The sequence below is a fragment of the Corapipo altera genome, unplaced genomic scaffold (genome assembly GCF_003945725.1).
Source record: "Corapipo altera isolate COAL_440 unplaced genomic scaffold, ASM394572v1 44, whole genome shotgun sequence".
NCBI classification, from domain to species: Eukaryota; Metazoa; Chordata; class Aves; order Passeriformes; family Pipridae; genus Corapipo; species Corapipo altera.
In genome coordinates this window covers 16950150-16972333 of record NW_020884880.1, presented here as the reverse complement: position 1 = coordinate 16972333, position 22184 = coordinate 16950150, and the positions used below count along the sequence as shown (strand labels likewise).

At 38.1% G+C, this 22184-nt stretch overlaps 1 protein-coding gene across 3 annotated transcripts in view; it reads right to left on the bottom strand.

Moving 5' to 3' along the window:
- LOC113945161 (ubiquitin-conjugating enzyme E2 E2) overlaps positions 1-22184 on the bottom strand; it is a 206645-nt gene that overhangs the window by 18476 nt on the left and 165985 nt on the right. For all 3 annotated transcript variants that reach the window (XM_027639014.1, XM_027639012.1, XM_027639013.1), the window contains exons 4-5: positions 18763-18895; positions 4650-4797 (exon numbers count right to left, since the gene is read on the bottom strand). In XM_027639014.1, the coding sequence (XP_027494815.1) occupies positions 4650-4797; positions 18763-18895 (281 nt within the window). The remainder of the gene's footprint in view (positions 1-4649; positions 4798-18762; positions 18896-22184) is intronic.

Sequence of the window (22184 nt, the reverse complement as noted above, 5' to 3'; positions counted from 1 at the left end):
ATGTAGTGTCACTTGTCCAACTCATTTACTCTTATAAGTACAGTTACTGTGAAGATACGCATGCTTCAGTCTCAAACTATGTTCACAGCAAACTCACAGTTTCCGGTAGGTTTAAAAGGCAACAAGAGACAAGCAGCTTTACACTGCTAATATAATATGTCACTGAAGTATCTGAGAGCAGAGTCAGAGCAACCAACTTGACTAGTGCCGACCCCGGTTAAGCAGGTACTGCAGGCAGTTGTTTGTGCATTTCCTTTGTCAGAGATTAATATTCTTTTCTAGCAAAAGTTTATTCTTCCTTTTTTTCCTTTTCCTTTTTCCCCTTTCCTTTTCCTTTTTTCCTTTTCCTTTCTCCACCATTTCATCAAAAAGCAGAAAAACGGGGAGAATGATGGGGTTAGAACAGAAATAACCTTCAGTGGGGCTGAAGTGAGATAGGGACATCCAACAGGGAGCAGTAAATATTTCCACCCGGATCATGATGATGATGAGCAGGTTAGTCTGTCTAGCTGTGCCTCACGCCCCAGTGAACTCTACGAGTCAGGCACATTCAGGAAGGATGACTGCAGTGAGGATGAGCAGGGGAACAGAAAGCTTCTCTTACAGAAGGAGGCTAATAGACACAGGTCTGGTCAGTGTGCAGCAAATAAAGACAAGGAGGACAGAGGATGGTTCTTCATTAGTACAACCAGGAATGAAAACCAAGAAAATGGTCACTTAAGCTACAGGATAAAAGTTGCTTAAAAACAAGCTGGTATAAAATTCTGTGAGTCAGTTCAGGTTAGGAATCAGACAGAGGTTTTTAAAGAGCAAAGCAAGTGAGGCCCTGTAGAACCCCCCAGCAGTTACTTTGGCTACAGCTGCCAGCCAAGTGTTCAGCCTAACATTTGTGGGAAAGCAATATTGTGGCTGTCCCCTTCTCAGTCTGCCTCTCATATCCTAGGTCACATCCCCATCGCAGGAGCTCACAGGACAGAGAGCCAGGAGCAGCACCAAAGCATTGGTTCCAGAACATCAACTGATGACCGTGGAACTTGCATGTGGGAAAAATGGTAAGGAGCCAGAGACAGAGGATGAAACCAGAAGGGAAGAGGCTGATGTGAAGGCGATGTAGCCGGCTTCGTTCTGATTTCCTAATCAAGGCTTAGCAGACATGATTTGACATTAGACTGTTCTGACATCAGGGATAATCAGGCCGGCGAAGTTGAGATCTTGAACACGTGAAGAAGGAAGCCACGCAAAGAATAGTGTTGCACTGTTTCAATTTATTTCCTCTGAAGCATTTGCAAATGACATTTTTCCTGCATCGGGAGAACCTTTGGCAGGGCTGAGATGGCAATAACCAATGGAGAACAATAAGCATTCTAACCCAAATCAGCATCACCAGCTCTCTAACTATAAAAAATAATTAATTTGTTTAACACTTCAAGCTCAGTAAAATACAAAACCTCAGAGGCCATCTGCACTTGAAAGCTCTTTTGGATTAAGGCAGTGCAGGAATTTACACTCCCCAGGTTCCCTTTGCATACTTAAAGTGCAGTTGATTTTTACTCCAAGAAAGACAGGTTTTCGTAACTTAATACGTTTTCAAAGTGGGGAATGTCCACACCTGGAGTTACTCTGAAATAACTAACTACCCACATAGGCAAGCCCTAGCACCTAACACTGGAAGTATTATCAGTGCTCAAGCACAGAGCCTGTGAGCATTCACTCACATACTCAATTTCATATAGATGAATGTATCTCTCAGGTTTCATAGGGTTGCTCATGCACATGCCAAAACATTTACAGGACTGGAGCCCTGCTTTGTAGAAAGGGATGTGTGTTGTGCCCTCAAGTACCATCTTGAAGAAAAATACTAATCCCCAGATTGGCTGCTAGTGTATCCCACCATTTCTCCCATCTCTCTGATACCATTCCATTTAGCTCTCTCACACTCCCAGATAATGCACACACGTTCACTCATACACAAACCCTACGGCACCCCTTCCCCCCATGAAAAAGTCAGCCAGCTGCTACAAAATTCAGTCATTTCATTAACAGAGTTTACTGGATGATACTGCCAAGCAAAATAGAGACAATTAATAATAATCAGGACTGAAGGGTCTGAAACAGCTTATGAGTATAGGATTGTATTAGTTGTTTAAAAAGGACAAACTCGCTCCTGCCTGGAGTGATAGGGAACAAAGGGCAGTGATGTATAACCAGGGAGGAAAGAGACTCTCTCTGTGGCTTTTGTAGATTACTGTGTGAATGACAGGAGAGGCAGGAGCAAATACCTCTTTTCATTTGCTCAGCCTGCTGGAGAAGAATAGCAGCTCTTGCCAATGAAGCTGCAGCTGTGCTCCAGCTCCGTTTAATCACTGTGTACGACTGAGGGTTAATTAGCTGCCATTCTTACTCCTATTTGTTGTTCTAATGAAGATTTGCATAAATGTAAGAGCAGGGGGTAACTGATACTTGATTCTTCCCTTCAGAGAGGCCAGGGGTGGAACACTTGCCCATCCTAAGTGTTTATGTTTGTGGGAGATTCAGTGTTGCCTTTCCATTTGACCTGATCTGCTTCTGGCTGATGAATGGTGAAAAAAGAGTTCAAAGTTGCTTATCAAATAGAGATCCCTGTTGTGTTTCTGCCTTTAGAAAGGACAGAGGGATTAGAAAATTACTCCCAGCTGACAGAGAGGAAAATACATATATGCATGTTTCTGTACCTACATATGTACATACACACGATATATTTTAGTGATCTATCTATCAGTGATCTATCTATCTATCCATCCATCCATCCATCCATCCATCCACTCATTTAACGGCACATAACCTATCATTTTTAAATGATAAAATATCATTAAAAAAAAAGAGAGGGGTAGTACAACTGTAACATATTAGGCAATAGGATGAAAAGTAAGGACTTGTAAATTTTGCAAGCTTTCTGTTATAAATCACTAACATTCAAAGTTCACTTTTTTAATAAAAGTATCTATCATGAAAGAGGAGATCTCCAAGGAAGGCAAAAATGACTCAACAGTTCACATATACCTGCCATCAGTGACAAAATCCAAAACTAATTCATAATTAAAGAGAAGATTTGAAAATGAAAGATCATAAAATTCTTTTATTTACCATGGTCAGGACAATGCTTATGGCTGGTAACTGAAAGAAGCTAAATGGAAGAACTTACCATTTTTAGTATGTTAACTTCTTGCACATGATACTATAGTATAGGTAAGTGTTTTCAGTATTCCTCTTACACACTGGGTCTGCTAAAACTGTTGTTTAACAGCATTGGTGAGGATTTAAGAAAAAGATTGAGGAGGCAGAAGTAGCCTTCTAAATTTCCAATCACTGCTGGAAAACATCCAACTTTCAAGATGACTGTATCCCTCCTAAGAGAGGTGATCACCACAGAGCACACACTTATTGCCAGTTTCTCAATCCCACCAGCTTTGCCGTGGCTCTAGCTATTTACCTGGTCTCTGAGACACATGAGCAAATACTAATTTGCTTTTCTTTACACTTCTGTCATGAATCCACCTGACTACCTACACAGGCACCTCTGCACATTTTGGGGTAGACACTACCAGAAATCAATCTTTCAGAGATGTAAGCAAGCGAGCATTCAATACTCCTGAAATAAATATGCCTAAAATGGTAACACTTTATCACTTCAGCTCTTAGCTAGAAGGAACACCATAGGTTTTAAGCTTATATACAGTTAGAAATGCACATGAAAATAAAACCAGTCAAACGCATTTCTGCACATTCTCACCTTATTTTGAGTCTTGAAATATTTCAATATTCTATTACAGCTTTTGATTCAGCCCCTGATTACACCAGAATCTCATATTCTGTCTTTTTCAAAGCAATTTTTAGCCCTTGGGGCAAATTAGAATGAATATTGAAGTGTACAATAAAAATAAACTAGAAACAACCCTCATGACACATAAACAGATCACTTAATTTTCCTTCAATGTTTCTTTAATAATTTCTACATACTATGATTTTCCAAGGCTACAGTCAAAAATATCCATTGGTAAATAGGGTAAGACAAAGTGGAAATTACAGACCTAGTGGTCAATGGCAAAAAACAAACAAAAGAACTGAGGGGAGAGGTTAAGTGCTGTGCTAGTTAATAAGAATGACAGCTTGCTTTGAATACTCATACTGACTGCCCAAGATATTGAATAAACCTCATTTAAACTAATTTTCATTATTTGTAGAGTCTGTGTTAGGCATCTATCATTGTCAGTACTATTAATATTCTTTCCAGAGACGATATTATCAGCATATTTAAAGAAAAGCTTTCCTTTTCAATATTTATTAACTCATTAATATTTCTTGGTAGTAATATCCTGGTAGTAATATCCAAATTAGTGCAAACTAAGGTATTTTTTACTGATTAAACTTTCTGAATCAAAAGATTTTTATTCTCCAGTACTAAAAATGCACTTGAGCTCCTGGAATTTTGCTTGCTTTCTTTACTGTTTACATGAATGGCACATATGGTCTTATTTATATGAATGGCACTTAAAATCTACATTTTTGTCTTTTTTCAGTAGGTTCAGTAAACCAGAGCACTGACCACATCCTAGGAGCTGATCAAATATGAACTGTGAATAAACATGAATATGAAAGTTAATTTGTCTTACCCGGGTTGCAGTCTGTGAGGAGGGAGCAGATGGAGAGAAGAACTTTAGAAATGGTTAATGCTGGACTCCAGTTGTCTTTTAAAATGTCCAGGCAGATGACGCCTTGGCTGTTAATGTTACAGTGGTAGATTCTTGTCCGAAATGTTACCTAGAAAGGACAGTGTGTCTAAGTACAACAGTGTTCAAGTCAAAGATTACACAGTTATCAATCAATTAAAAAATCATAAGAACTAACATTTTTCTTTCCTGGTTGAAATGAGAGTATGCTGCTACTTTCAGTCAAAAACTGGGCAAGATAAAATAAAGATAATAAAGTCTGTCTGTTGCATCTCTGGCCAGCACTGGAACTGGTTTGTGCAAGATGAGAATGGGACATTTCCTGAGCTTCCCCTTGCCTTGGTCTCATCAATCACATTATTTTTGTATGGGGCCAGAAAAACCTGTTCCACCCCCTGATCTGGACAACATTCATAATTCAGGTCCACTGCTCCTTCATGCTTTGAAGGGAGTCAGAAGACAGATTCTTCTGCTGTCTTTATCTGTTTATCATTTGACCCAAACCTTAAGCTGGAAAAAAAGGGTGAAGGCATCACATCAGTGACTCCTGAAAAAGATGAAGTGAAACATTTTTGAGAAAGGCTGCTCAAATAAAATGCTTCTATTTCCAAATTTTAAGTTACAGTTGTACCAGTAGAACAACTTCTAGGGTTTTTTGGTAGTTGATTTTGAGGCTTTCTGTATCCATTTTATTTTGTCTCCCAGGTGATCCTATACATAACAAAGCAAAGAGGAGAGCACTTCTTTTAGCCTAGAATGATGTCCTTCTGCTTCAAGTTGAAGATACAGGCCTTTTATTTTAAAAGCAGCTTAGCTAAGGAAGTTCACTTCAGAATGAATACTGGGGTTACTGGGTAAGGAGGGACAACAAGAAAAAAACACCTCTTGGAGGTCATCAAGGACTAATTTATCCATCAGTTCTACCCAAATGACAAGTCAAACCAGATGGTTTCAATGATGAGTTCACAGAACCTAAAATTAAGATGTACCTTTTTAGGGATCTACTCATCAGCAATAACCCTGTCAACAGAGGGGCTGATTAGGCAGGAGACAGCAGCAGGCAAAGCACACCCTGACTTAGGAAAGCCATGTTCCTTCAATAGAGTTGGACAGTGCTAATAACTGAGAGTGCTTACACACCTATCCCTGCTCTACCACACTGATAAAGCTGCATCTGGAGAGTAATGGAAATTGATGACAGGGATGCTCCTGTTCTGATTTTCTTCAGTATCAGAGATCTCAGAGGGATTGAGATCAGGCCACTTAGCAGTAAGCAGAAGAGAGAATACAAGCGAAATTACCCAGTATCTGGTTTATTTCTATTAAAAAAAAATCATTCTCTAACACACTGAAAAATTCTGTCCCTTTGGATTAAATCAAGAAGCTTTGACAAAATAATGGAAAGAAACGGTAATAGATTTATGGTATTAAAACACTGCATTCAACAAGAAATACGTCTTCTCATAAGCACTTTTCCACATAAATTTGGGAAAGCACTTTTGGATGCACTGTCATGCATCAGTTAGTTCTATACCAAGGATCCCCCAAAAAGCAAGTTCATCAGTTTTTAAACTGTGTCTAAAGGTATTGCTAATTAATAGGATAATTTCACAGTTTGCCACTCCATATCCTACATATTTATAGGTTCTTTCCTTTTTTCCCCTACACTTGTGGTTTTGCTTCTTGTCTTACAGCCTAAGTGCTTCACTTCTGGAACTTCCATGAGAATTCAAAATATTTCTGGCACAATGATCTGAATTAATCGAAATGCTCTGGCCAGATGATCTATTTTTTCCTCCTCATTAGGAGGTCAAGCACATTCAGCATTTGGTGTGAAGGAACTCTCCTGCAAAATCAAGAAAATTATTTATTTAAATAATAATTATTATCGAGTGATAAAACGAAATGTTTGTCTACAAAGGGAAGCTATTTTGAACAATGAAGGTTACAAATACACAAAAGTGGTAAACTACCTTACACACAAACTGTATGTCACAAATGTCCACAAAGGGAGCTGGTGTGGAGGAGCATCCTGTGAATTGCAGGTCAGTGCTCATAAAGCCCACAGTCAGGTTAACTCCAGGCACTCTTATACTCCAGTTAGAAGCGAATCAGGAAATGCTTCCTAGCAGGATGTCCCATGACTAAGGCAAACTTCAGCATCTGCTTAATTTTAAGTATTCTATGCTTACTTTTCAGTACAGTGTTGGAATAAAGTTTTTGCTTAATTCTTTTACCTGAGTAAAGGTGCTTTCCTATACTTCCTTGATGAAAAATTTGAGGACTTTATTTAGTGGCATCTAAATACACTCGGTAAAAAGATATATGTGGTCTCACTGAATGTGGGGGAAACACATTGAACCCATTACACAGATTAAATTATACCCTCTGAATTATTTATAGACAGGTCAGTCTGAGTTTGTAACATGCTTAAGGGAAGGTCATCAATTTGAGCCTGCATTTTAACATGTAACTGTTTAGCCATCAGCTGAGAGGACAGACACATTGCCACATGTTCCTGCCTCAGCTACTTTTGAAGCACTGAAGCAAGGACATTGGGAATTTGGCAGGATTCAGAGAGCCACTGAGATGAATGGACGTAGTTCATGTCTTTCATAACCTGTTCAACACTCCATTGCCATCTCAGACTACCTGGTGTATAAATGTAAATGGGACTACATCTGTTTGCAGTTGGAAGGCTGCTTTTAGAAAATGCTTAGACCTGAAATGTAGCATTTTTTCACTATGAGCACATATTAAACCCGTGACATTGAGAAAGATAAGGCTTGCAGCTTACCACTGACAAAAATATCACTGATTAGCCAAACATACCAGTGCACTTCAAAATGCCTGCCTAAGACAGAGGCATTTTTAATGTTTAAATAATCAATTTATGAATTGATAATTATGATGTTATATTTTATTAATTTTAATATTGAAATAATAAATTCAATTAATTAATAAAAAGAATCACAGTTTTTGGAATTTCAAAGAAGCTGTATTAATGAGAACCTTAATATGCTGGAAACTGTGGACTGAAGGTGACAGGTAACGGAGTTCTTACCCTAAGGTATTAGAGTACAACTGGAATGACACATTGCTTTCCTCATCCAGGTGTTGCCTCAAATTGCTGATAATGTGGGAAATGCTGACATGTAACCTTCTGGATGTTGTGTTTACCATATCTACATTTTAAGGTTATGTAGGGTCACTCCTATTATACGCATAGAGAGAAACCAAGTGATAATATCATTCCAAGGGAACTTCATTTTCTTTATTATGGTCATATTTTTACCTTTGATGTCACTTAAATGTTTCCTCTAAACAGTGCAGTCTAATTCTATTTATCCCCTAATGAAAACACCTAAACAATCCCATGCAGGGGCTCAAGGGAGTGTGTGGTTGTACAGGCAGAGTTATCCTCAGACAGTTGAAGGGTAGAGGAGTAATTTATGGGGTTTTTTTTGAACAGTAAGTGTCCTCTATGGATCTATTTTCTTTGATTCTGGAATTTAGAAGAGGGTACCTGATTTTTGTTGAATAAAAGTGTAGGTCGGAAAAATGCGGATTATGGGAAATAGGGAAAAATCGGACTAGCTACCTTCTGAAAACTGTAAGAGTACTATACACAAGCTTTTGAAAGGTAATGATAAGGAATTTATATTCAATCAGTTTTGAAGGAAAACAATAATAAACTCATCTGTTTTTCCACTGCTGAATGCCAAACCCTTCTAAATACTGTAAATCAGAATAAAACAGATAAAACCCCCCTTTATATAGTCTCTTAGAAGAAAATGAGGTTATCTATTCAAAATGGGGAGAAAAATTAACAGAGAGAAGAAAAAGGACAGGAAAAGCTATGTCTGGTTGTTCATTGAATAAGTTTCAGGACTGAAAAAGACTGCTTATAAAGCTTGGAAAGAGGGAATTAAGATGCATTTTAGTTGAGTGATTGGAGGCAACTGGTTGAAGGCAATATAAATAATTTCTGGATATTGAACACCCGTTTTCCCATATGAGGTAGTCTTAAAATAACTTACTATCTCTCTTTTGGACTGAATGTTCCTCTGTGAGGTCTAAACCCAAGCAGCCACTGTGGTGCTGGCATCCATGTGTGTGATTTGCTTAACCTTCACTGTGAGATTCAGAGAGGCACATAGAGGCACTGCAGCTCTGCAAGGGTTGATCCCTCAAACACATCACACACACTTCCAGACTTCACTGAATTCAGTTGCAACTTTCTTTAGAAACATATCAGAGGAAGAAATGATTCTCCAGTGTTGCTTATTAGCATGCAAGGGGTTACAATGTGTGCTCAAGAATTGTCTTCTTCAGCCTTTTTGGGTTCAAAGCCTCACCTCCTGTTTCTCATTCCTCCCACTGGAGCCTGGTGACTGTGTAGGGAGAGATGAAAGATTCCCAGAGCCAACAGGAAAATAAACAAAACTAACCCCCTTTTGCTTGGCCAACACTGGAAGCAGAGCTGGGATCCCAGGGCTCTCAATCCCACGGTTTTGGAAAATTCCTTTTAAGTCCTTTCGTTTCTTACAAGGATGGAATCCTGCATGCCTGCCTGAGATGAAACTTCTGTCTTCCTTAAATATTCCCCTGGAGTTCTGTTTTAATAAAACAGCAGTGGCACTACCTGAAGTGGAAGAAGTTGTAGTGCATACAGAAAAGGTTATATATATATTAAAAAATATGATGCCATTTATGATGATGTTCATGAAGCTCAGGAGGGAGTAAATCATTCCCATCTCAGTTTGTCAGACTTTATGAGCAATAGATTTGTCTGTTAAAACAGTAAAAACAAGATCAGGGCTACACTCTTTAGCCATATGAGAAGAATACTCTAAAACAACCTAAATGAAAAATATCTATAGTTCAGAGTGAGACAATGTTCATCCAATAACCTTTACATTAATAGACATCCTTTAATTTCTTACAGAGTGCACTTCATTTTATCTACACCCAGCACTGAGGCCACCTTTCTAAGACAGGGTGGACCACCTCTGGCTTTAAGTACAGATTTGTAGCATGCACATGAACAATTCTTGATTGATTATCTGGGATTATCACAAGAAGTGCATAATAATAAATGACTGGCCATATGATGCTCACTATTAAAGAATACAATTTAAATTAACACCAAGAAATAAAACTTCATAAAATTCTTAAAACACTTGCTTACATCTAATTTTGGTAGGTTTTCAAAAGTTATAATTTATTTTATTGAAGGACAATATTTGGCATCTGCATTAGCAGGAAATAATAAACTGTGATTACTTTTATTTGACCTACAGAAAAGTCTGGTATGCAAAGTATGCTGTGTTTCTCTGGCAAAATGCACCAATGCATCAGTAGCCAAAAGTCATAACAGTTTAAAAGGATGTAATAGCATCTGCATGAGTTGACCTTTATATTACTGAAAATCAATCAGTGTGCAATATGAGTAATTATTCATTATATTTGTGGTAATTATGGAGCTAAATAACTACTTGCACTGTCTCATTGAACAGACTCTTGCAGGGGAAAAAAACTGAATAAGCACAGCAACACTAAGCATCTTCATTATATAAATGCACTGCTTTTGAACACAGATTTAACAGCAGAAAAAGTAAAAAGGGACCTTGATAATCTTTGATGTATTTAAGAGCGCAAATAAAAAATTGTCCTAAACTGTACAAACTTTTCTAAAAACAAAGGAAGAGAAGAAGAGAACAAGGGAAATGTATTACTAGGTTGGGTTAGGGTCAGTCAGAATAGAAACAAGACTTAAGATGCCAAGCATCAAAAGCTTTCTCCAACAAAGTCACTTTGACTTTTTATAAAATGATTTTCATATAATCAGCATAATCTTTCTTGCAATTAATAGTTCCATATGGAAAGTCAGCAAAAAAGTTCTTCTGTAGAGAGTGCATTTTTTAAAGTTTTACTAGTCATTTAACTTCTATAAAATAAATCCACCCTTCTGAAGTTTAAAGCATGCAGGCTGTATTGCCCTAGATGCACACCTCTCTGAGCTCACCAGAGTGCTCCTTCCTGTTGTTCTTGAGTGGGCAGGTTGTGGCAGGCACTTCAGGACCTATATTTTACTCTAAGAAACATGGGCCTTTTTTTACCTTACCCAATTTTAACAGCCTTTGAGTATTTAGGTACTCCCTACATGAGAAGTCCTAGGCAGACTGACCTCAAAATTAGTAGTTTTTTGTCCTGATCAGTTAATCTGCTTTCATTCTATTGTAATAATGCGCATAAAATCTTTCTCTCACATCTATGTATATATACCTCTGTGTGTGTAAAAGAAGACAAGAAATAACATTGACATATGATGTATTTTTAGATCACGTGGATTTTATGGAGTAAAACATGCTTGATACAGCAGAATTATGTAGCTTCTGAAACATCCAACAGACAACACAAGTTGTCTTTTGAAAATATATTTGACAAGCAGCATGCAAACCACTGCTGCAAGGTAGAAGATATTCCCTCTAAAGGTCTTTTTGAGAAGCTTCATGTACTGGGTATTCATAGGAAATAGGAAGAAATGGTGAACCACCTCAGTTTTGGTGAGGGAAACCAGGAAGAGTTCAGCTGGATAGAGCCAATTTAATCAAGACTAAATAAATCAGTAGAAACTAGTGATATAAATTAGTATATTAAAAACAGAGTGAATAAGAAGGCTATTCATTACAAGAGTCATTGGCAATTCAATTTGCCAATTACTAGAAGAATTATCAGATAAATGAATTTAAAGGAAATCTCAGAGATTTACATGGCCTTATCAAATGCCTTTTGCATTTATTCACAATAAAATATAGTTATTGATTCTCTCTTCAGACTAACATATTTCTGCTTGCATCTCCATCCTCCACATTAAATCTCTGTGATTCTGTCATTCTGAGAGATATTGAAAGTTTCTTAAGCAGCCACCTGAGTTTGACCTGTCCCAAGCCCTGTAGCACTGCATGCTGCCCTATAGGTTCAGTGTTCCCTGAAGATATCGTAGACTCATACAATGGTTTGGGTTAGAAGGGACCTTAAAGATCACCTAATTCCAATCCCCTGCCATGGGAAGGGACACCTTCCACGGGACCAGGTTGCTCCAAGCCCTATCCAACCTGCCCTTCAACATTTCCAGGGATGGGGCATCTCAGGGATGGGACCTATGGAACAAACTGTTTCACTGCAGGTGGTGCAAGTATGTAAACCACACTCTGCAGTTCACATGCCTGGGAAGAGTAGGATTCAGGCTGATACTGCTGGCTCTGACAATGATCTGCTGGTGGTAGGTTGCCCATTTCTCCCTCTCAAAGACGCCTGCGCATCTGATTTCTGCCTGCAAACACCCAAAGACTTCACTTGCTGGGAAAACCTGCCAACTCCATTTATTGTCATGGATGAAGGATTCATGGGCTGCTCTCAGCAAGAAGATGCAAATAGAAAGGCTGGGTGAGGAGAACAAGGGAGCATGGAGGCACAGCAAAGGGGCCGGGGGAGGCAGTGGTGTGGGAATGCACTAGGTGAGGAACCGCCAGACCATCAGGAGGAGGAGGATGGGGAGGAAAGGAGGCAGTTGAAAAAAGCTGTGAGCATCACAGCATGGTACTGAGAACTAATGTGATGTGACAGAGGCTGTGAGAGAGGTATGACGAGGCAAATGAATGTAAGGGATAACAGTGATAGGAGGCCACTGCATTTGAAGGCTGGTCTTATGATGGCAATATCTATCTGGGACGGGGGGCAAGAGGAGGTAGACTGAAGCCCTGCCTGCACCAACACTGCAGAGATGTTAGAAAGGGATGATCAAATAGGCTGTACTTACGGCTATTCTGAGTTTGAGAGCTTCAAGTGTAAATTGTATTAATAGTGATATATGCAATTTAAAGTGTGTGTCTGCCTTGCAAAGTTCATTTTAACAATTCAGATTAGAAATACCAAGAAATGCTTATTTTTTTGCATCTACTCTTGTAAGCATTGCTTTTCTATTACACTGCAGATAAAAGAGTCCTTAACAGCTAATCACATACAAAAAAAGTATGAAAATGTAGAGTAGAAGCCAAGAACAAAAAGAATGACCCCTCAGACATGAGGCTGAACCTTTGAAATAGATAGAAAGTGTTTACCACAGGAGAAAGATTCCACATAATGATATTTAGTGCATAGAAATTAGTGCTATATGACAATTATGTATAAAAAAAGAAGAGATGTTTAATATTGCCATTAAGATCAGATTCTATACACACTATGCTCTATATTTACAAAGGAAAAAGGCCTCCCTTGCAGTCCAACAGCTGATTTAAACCAACTAAGCTTTCAAATGCTGAGAATAATTTTTCAGTCAGTCGATAGACACATGAGATTTACAGAGAGGAAATAGTTTTCTGTTATTTTAATTTTGATTTAGAGGTGATTTAGCACATTGCAGCCTTCAAATCCTGTGAACCATTTTTCAGTCAGCTGAGATTAAAGTCCCTAGCAAGATTAATTGTAGAGTTGGGATTAAGAGATTTTATAAATCACTCAAATTCAAAAATAAAGCTTGTACTAGGATAATGATAGATATATCCATATTGTATCAGCTACAGCTAAATTGAATTGACACTGTAATAGACTGAACGTAGTCAAATATGAGAGCAGAAGTTATTAATAAAGATTATTCTTGATGAAAATGCAGACACTACTGCAGTGACAATTCCTGGGGGGAAAGTTCTCTTGAAGAATATTCATTTTTCTACAAACATTTTTCTACAAACACCTGTGTGAAAGACCCTGGTATGGCCTCCTGATTTGTCAAGGCTTCCTGCTCCAGAGGGACAGTAGGCAGGATTATGAAATTATCGCCATTCCTTCAATAACTTTAGTGTACATAAAGAGGTGGTGTTAATTTCTAGTGATGGTTAACCTTTAAAGGATCTCAGACAAAACGTTTGCACACTTGTGGAATTCACTGATTTCTTATGAGGACTGAGGACAGAAATTGAGTTGAAATTCTTTCTGTCAGATCAGACTGACTAAAAGATGCGATACCGTCTACTCATATACACATGTACATATATATATACACACACATACATGTACACCCATAGATATGCACACACACCCTCCCACAAGTGACATCTCTGCATAGCTACATATCCCATTCAATATCCCAAAGATAGAGAGCTTTCCTCTGCTAAAGCCAAGAGGTGAACTGTCTGAATCCATTAAGGATAAAAAGAAGATATCAGGAAAAAGAAATCTCAGAGGTATTTCTAAAAATCAGGCTGAGGGGTCATTAAGGCACTGAAAAAAATGTAAGGTTATCTCCTTAGTAGGTCATCTAAGTATTTTTATTAATTTCTTTAAGTGGTTGCTCTGAACAGGGCCCAGCTTTCTCTATTTTTCAGCCGATAGCACTACAAGAGAGATGCTGTATTTTGGGGCTAAAGTGAAACCTCGCCTTGTGACTGAGACTGAAGCCTCAGCGGCATCTGGCCTTTAGCAGAAAGTGAGATCATGTCCAGATCTGTGCCTCGCTTTGCCTGTTCCACACTTTCCTCCTGTCTGGCATCTCATAAAACCAACGTGATACTGAGGATGTAGCTGAGAGGAGAACCGTGATTGCGCAGGCTGCCGCTTTCTTGCTGACTCAGCCAACGAGGTGCTCAGCTAATTTCCGCAGTGCTACAGCAGCTTCCTCACAGTGGAGGCGAGGGAATACTTTTAATTGATTAGAGTGTCCCAGAAAACCTAAGCTAATTTGTCGGTTCTTGGATGAGCTGTTCTAAAAATCATGTTTCCTGGTTGTAGAGCTAAACCGGAATTAGCCTGGGCTGGCCCTCCATCACTCCTACTCAAGCTGCATTGGTCACACATAGATAAACTTTCTGGGGAAAGGACAACTCCCTCCTCTGCATGAGTGTGCTGCAGTTGTGAGTGAGGCTAAAAGCCATTGATTTATAAGGAAAGTAGACCTGAAAGGGTCAGTGGCCCTGGCTCAAATAATCTGGAGTCCGGTTTCAAGGCATGAGACAAAGGTGAAATACTGAAATAGACTGACTTCAAAGGGGAAAAAATTAGTAGCATGAGAGCAAATTATACTCTGACCTAACACACAGTATATTCTGTGATGGCGAAGAGTAACTTAATTTGATAATATGCCTATTGTTTAACTTTAGAAAGACATTGACCGGTAGCGACAGACAAAAAGAAAACTATGGATCCACAGGGAAAAGACTTCATGCAGACTGGAAGGGAAACCTGATGGCAGTGATGTGTGGCTATATGAAACTCAGAATGTGAACTGGACTACACAGTATAATTAGAGGATGTAAAGAATAAAGATAGAACTTCAAAATCTTAGGAGGATGTGATGTTGAAGGCTACAAAGGTGTAAAAACTGAAGAAAGACCCAACAGTGAAAGTTTGGATAGATACGTTTTCTTTGTTAAACAAAACCTGAATGAACGGGTAATTCATATTCTTTTACAAGATAAAGACAAAGTAGAAAAGCAAGTTAATTATGTGGAAAAACAAATGAAAATTACTTTATAAATTTCTTAAAAAGAAAACCCAAAATATAGGTAGAATCTTTTCTTCATGTGTAAATGTGCTCTCAGTTTTTTAATTTTATTTTAATTAATGTTTTCCAATATGCAACAGGGTGCCCAGTAATCAGAATAGGCATTAAAGTGTTCATAGAAGCAATCTGGATCCTTTAGAAAATATTGAGAACTTTGTATAATACAGATCAAACACTGGTTACACCACAAATATATTTAATTATAATAATAATAAAATACTATGCATTTATCCAAAATACATTTTTAATACATTTTCTTATTTTAAAAATTATTTTACATTCCTCAATGTCCATGTGCAACATACACATGCACGATAACAGAGTGCACAACATCTGAGAATAGAAAAGGAAAAGGTATTGTGGAAATCTTTCTGCTGATTTTAATACACTGTAGATTAGGCCCTTTAACAGTAACTATGTTATATGACATGGGCATTTGTCTTTGGAACCTCAGGCTGGGTCAAGTAACTGAATCTGGCAAATACAGTTTCTGTTTCTTCCCAGGTCTTTTGTGGTCACATTTTTGGAAGATCAATTTTGACAGTACTCATTTAAATATCTAGTTACTTCATAGTGAAAGAGGGATGAAAATGGCCCACAGAAATCTCAGGAGTAATGTATGAATTCAGTCATAGCGAGAAATGTGAATTAGACCCTTTCTGTTATGTTCTTACAGGAAGGTAATCTTGCCAACATTCAGGAATACATTTTATGTCTTTCTCAGCACATTTCAGAGTCTTGTACTTTAGATTTTTTAAGATGATAGAGCCGTAAGGAGTGGGACTATAATTAGAAAAAAATCTAAGATGATTTATTCCCATAACCCTAGAACCCATGATTTTGAGAACAGTACCAAATATCACAAATCTCGTGGTGAAGTAGAGATGTCAACACCCAGTGACACAGATAGCACAGTACTGTGAGGCCATATGTTATGTTCCACGTACTCACTACCTTTCTTTTGCTAGAAATAAGCTTGTGGAAAACATATTTAACCACCCCTTCCCAACAATACTGACTGTCGGCAGCCACCTTATGATAAGCAGTCATCTTCCCATGTTGCTTTATTCAAGGGATTTCCAAGCTATTTTACTTACGAATGAGTTTTATAGGGTCTGGAAAATAAGTGTAATGTAATAGCAACAGTTTGAGAGATCCTACAGCAGGTCTGAAAATAGGGGTCATTTACAACCATGGCCGAAGTGACTAGAATAAGAATCCACGCATACAACATATGCTTGCAACACAGTTATATCTGACATTAGTCCCTCGTGCACACACACTCATTACTTTCTTACAGATAACAATTTCCCTCATCATAAATACTGGCCTTTTAGTAATACAATATGCCATCATCAATTCTCTCATCCTTTATCAAGCAGTACATTTTCATATGATTTATATGCACACATTTCTTACAATGACAACTGGCATCAAGATAAAGGCAGACAAAAAAATCTATTACAAAGCAGGACAAGAGCCACCTCTTTGCTTGACATTTCATTAATAAGCAATGCACAGCTGCATTCCTCACGTCTCAAAATAACACAGAGCCAAACACAACTGAGTATAGATTGAAAAAGACTTTACCTTGTAGTGAAATAGCAAACTGGATCTCCAACTTCTATTTTAAAAGGATGTCTATTGCATATGCCACCTCAAAACTCAACAGATTCAACAGACAGAATGACAGAAGATGTCCCTGCAACTTGCCTTTCAGAACTAATTCTTTACATATTAGGTCTGGATCTCTGAGAGACCTTCAAGCTTTATTTTATAGACAATTCAGCCATTTTATCCTCTAAATAATATAGTTTTAATTTGCTGGGGGCCTGAATGTAACCCTTGCATTACAGCTACTACAGACTAAGCCCAGGAAAGAAGCAAACAAATGGGGCCTGTTATGACAGACCTTGTATAGCAAGGGAGTCAGGAATAACAGGACATCACCCCAGCTCAGTGTGACCAAAGCTGTAACTTACTGAAGGAAAAGTTATAAAGTCTCAAATTCTTACTTCACTATGTAACAACAGTTGCCTAAGTCAGAAAATGTGCAGTCAGCAAAGTGTACAACCCCTGTAAGACCTCTCAGTGACCTCAAAGCTTCCCTGAACTGGAATACTAGAGGTGGGAAACAAAGCTAGACCATCCCTTATCCTGCCATACTGACCCATCTTTAGGTCACTAGCTGGGAAAGTCCAATTTACAGAGTGACAAATGCTTTGAATTCACAGGTCTGATAGTATCAGTGTTAACTGCTATAAATGTTACTACTGTGGTATTCAAATTCTATTTATAAGCACTTATCTTTCAATGGATTAGGAATCAGCTATTCTCTCTTTTAATGCAATACCCTTCTATTATGGTTCAACTGATCCTTTCATAAATGTGTTGAAAAGAAGGTAAATATTTTTCATCTCATAGCTCCTTCTGGGCAGTTCTTCCAGACACTTATTCTCCACAGTTGTAAGGTGAACAATTCACCTTTTTTCACTTTGTTTCATGAAAGACAGGTCCATCAATTTATTTGATTTTATTACCAGTCCTGTGGGGTAAATTTTCCCAGTTTCTGTTCCTGTTAGCGAACATGTTTGTTAAGATTTGCATTCAGTCTTGCAAATAAAGTCTTAAAAGTGTCTTGTAAGTGACATTGGTAATTCTTTATCTCTGCAGGCCAGAGGATGCATCTTAAGCGTATATTTGCCTTTTTTATAGATGCATTATGCAGGTGGTTTTTAATAATCCTATGATCACCCAATAAAGCTCCATTTTGACATCCTCCTCAGCAATTATTACTGTTGGGTTATAGATGACACTGTACTGCCACATTCCATCCCATTTCTATTTTTTCAATCTTCTTAGATTTTTCCTGTTTGACATTCCAAGTCTCCTTGATCATGGTAATGTCATCTTCATGTTATTGATACAGTTCTACACTTCTGGTTGTGTCATTATTGACAGCATTATAAAACAAATCTGTAAGGAACTCTGTAAATCTCTGTCTACCACTCCAGTTTCTTGACTTTGGTGTCATACTCTTCCAGAAAACTGATGTAAAGCAATGCCTCATAACTTCATAACAATCGTGTATCCTGCATCTGCAAAGTAATTTATATGGGGTGCGAAAGGTGCATATTTTTGTCAAGACAGTCACAGAGGCCTGGTGAATTATATGGGTCAACAGGAAAGATTCAGTACCTTCAGCTGCTTATAAAGGGTGCAACTCAAATATAAATGCTTTCACATTAGAAATATCTGCAAGAAATTATGCAACCATTTCCTAAATAAATCCATATCCATTCAGTTACACTGGCAACATGCAAGCAAATTTTAGGCAGTTATTTAAATTCTTTCCATCAAAATACCCAAGTTTAAATATTCATTATTGCTTTGAAAGTTTTATGTTTCATCCTAAAAGGATATACCAACATAGACATTAAAAATATCAGAAGGAGAGGACTCCTATAAGACTTTCAGTATCCTTCTACTAACCTTAGGTGGTTTAAAAGGATAGTCCGGTGAAAAGGTAATGTCAAGGAAGAAGACTCCACCTTCATATACAGATCCTGGAGGCCCCAGTATAGTTGACCTCCATTCATAAATGTTGTCTCCTTTGGGTCCAGCACTAAAATAGAAAACAAAAATATACTAACTACATACAATCAAGAATATACTGCATCAGTTATACTCTACTAGTAGTACCACTGGCTTTGCAATCATGCTAGAAGCTAAAATTCTGTATCACATTTATTTAGTCAGTCCCTGGTAAAACATGTAACTGATGTCCTAAGCTCTGCCAGAGAAGTGATATATTCAGCCAGGAAAAAGTATTAAAATCACATTATAAATTATTCAAATAAGCACAGAAATATTCCCAACTGTCTTATCTCAAATATTTTAGTGGGCAGATATACAGTATTTACAGTGCAAGGATATAGAGACTTTGCTGAGATGTCTTGTCACTGTCTTGCTTCATAAGCCATCCTATTTTCACCTTCCTCCTCATCCACCTACCTCATCAGTCAGGAGCAGTGTAATTACACATATTATACAGCACAAACTGTACTGAAGACTGAGCAGGGTACAAACAACCTTGCAGCTGCACTTGTTAAGTTACTAACCTAAGGTCTCCAGCCAACAGCACAGAAGGCTGCTTTACCCTGCAATCATTACCCTATCTTAAAAATAATATAAACAGGAAGTGGGTTAAACTCTTGGATTATGTTAATTCAAAGTCCTTGGTTAAAAACACAGTACTGAAATAATATTCAAAATGTACAAAACACAGTCCTGCATGAAACAAGAAATATGTCTCATCCATATGGTGAATTCCTGAAAAAAAAAGAAAGAAAATACTAACTAATAAAAGTTCTTGGGCATGACTCTTCTAAAAGCCAACACAGCCTCCCTTTCATACAACATAGTGCTTGTCCATAAAAATACATGTTTTACTCAGGATGGCCTCTTAAGGAATATGAAGACTTCTTTACAGTTCACAGCCTGCTGATACCAGTCACTGATACAGGAATAAATTTTAATTAGGATCAATTGGGACGGTGACTTCAGATATCTGATTAATATTGTTCAGAGGAAGGCAGTATTGGTAGATATATCAAATAACTGATGTGGTATTGTCTTAAGGCATTTCTTGTGAAACAATTCTTGTTATGTTTGCAATAAAGATTTCCACAGCATACAGGGGTTTGTGAAATAACTCCGTGTGTAGAACAGATAAAAGCTCTTGGCTATGCTCCATGCCCCTCAATGTACCCAAGGCATACAATTATTATACGACATCATGTCATGTTCACTGCTCAACTATTCATTTTGTTCACTGAAAGTTAATAAAACCCTCTTTCACCTGAAATTCCTTGGGCTCCCTTCATTAAAACTTCTGACTGCACAATTCCCTGCATACAACTGCATGCCTTAGTACTGTGCAGTGTACTTCATTAGTCATGGTACCTACATCAATTTTCTATAATAGCTGTTAATGCTTCTTTGCTTTCTAAACTACGTTGCTTTCTCAACAAAAATGGGTTACAGAGACTGTAACATTATGGAATATTCATTTTCTATCAGCCATAATAACAAAACTAGCAATTGTTTTAAAGATAAAATCTGGCTTTTTAAGTGTCACAATAGTAGAAGTGTTGCCATCCATACTTCAGTATCTATAATACATCAGGTTGCTAGCTGCCAAACAAATTTAATTTACCTAGTCCTCAGTTTGCATTAACCTTTGAATAATAAAGCACAGCTGAGACTGCTGTAAGAAACAAACCAGAGAATGAATAATTAAAAACACCTCCACTCTCTTTAGGAAGACCAATCCTGAGTCAACAGGGAAGGTTTAATTGTGACTGAACTAGGCATTAAGGGGCTAATTGAACTCTTTATAAGCCTAAACAAATGCGGTCCTACTTCAGTGGTATGGTATACAAGGTTCAGAGAAAATAAAACTCCTAAGGAAATAAAAAAAGAATCAGGCAATTATTTCAAATAGAAGAGGCAAGAAGTAGGGGAAATCTAAAACTTACACCAAAAAAAGCCCATAATATGCGAAAGAAATCCCTTCCCATTTTCTGTAGAAAAATGTTCTAACACTTGAAGAAGCAATGACTCAGTTGATGCCAGCAGGTTAAAATGGAAGTGATATAAATGTTGATCCCAGAGAAATGGTTGGAAAAAGCAAGTAACAAAGCTAGCCCTGTCTCTTTTAGACCTTATTTAGCCAGGAGGAGATGGCTGGGCCCTTTCTGGGCTTGAGTAAGGCTCAGTTTTTTTGACTGGAACTCTCTCTGATAGTGGCATTTTCATACCGTATATTATTTTTATTTGTTTTGCCTATTTATTTAATTGCATTAACATTTGAAATGAGCAATCGTTAATTAGAATAGTTGGAAAATGCTCCATCTGCCAGTTGAACTGTTTCGGCACGTCCAGCTACAAGCCCCGCCTGATCACATTCTGAGGATGCTGATTAACATTAATTGAAGGTTTTCTTTGCAAATGAGAAATGAAGCTTTATTAAGTATTATTATTAATTTGAAGAATAGCTTAAATTGTATGGAGTGTGGGAAGACTGCTGTTATTGACACTGCCTGTTAGAGTGCTTGCTGGCAGCAAGGCTGTTCAGCCAATGTAAAATCCCGACCCGTGTGTGCAGGCAACAGCTGGTATTAAGGGCAACAGCATGCACAAGCATAACATTTTTTTCACTTGTGCATTAATAATACAAAAAGTTTGACAGGTGTATTAACTTAGTTTTCCTTCTTTCCTAATTGTTAAGCCTTTTATTTATCCATGTTACTGGCAACCAGAACGACGACTCATCAGGCTTCACCAGAGAAAATTCCCATATGTGCAAGACCTCAGCCAGAGTCTTATTCTATAAGGTTTAAAATGCAAGAGGATTTAATTAGCCTTCTCTCTTCATGGATATCTGCCCGACACACTGAAGCCCAAATGTTTTATATTCAGTATGATTTATATTCCAGCTCTACTAAAGTTACTGGCAACCAAACCACAGATCTCAAAGAAAGCAAACCAAACAGCTCAGTGCCTGAAGTTCTGTTATCTTTGGAAGGACAGATTCAGATGTGCACCCACTTGGTAAAGGGCAGACTAAATCTGTCTTGAACTCAACTGACCCAGGACCAGTATAAACACGCTGCTTGCGACAAACCTACTACTACAGCCATAGGTTCCCTTCAAGGAGAAATAACGGTGGCTGTGGCAGCTACAGGTGGAAGTGGCTGAACTATAAGGATGGTCAGAGGACAGGTCTGCTGTTAGACCAGCAGTTCAGTCTCCCAGTGTGAGCCCTGATGCTGACACCCCAGCATCTCAGCAGGATGGGGTAATCAAGGAACCAGCAAAAAAGCTGCAGTGTGACTCTGGAGCTGGTGATC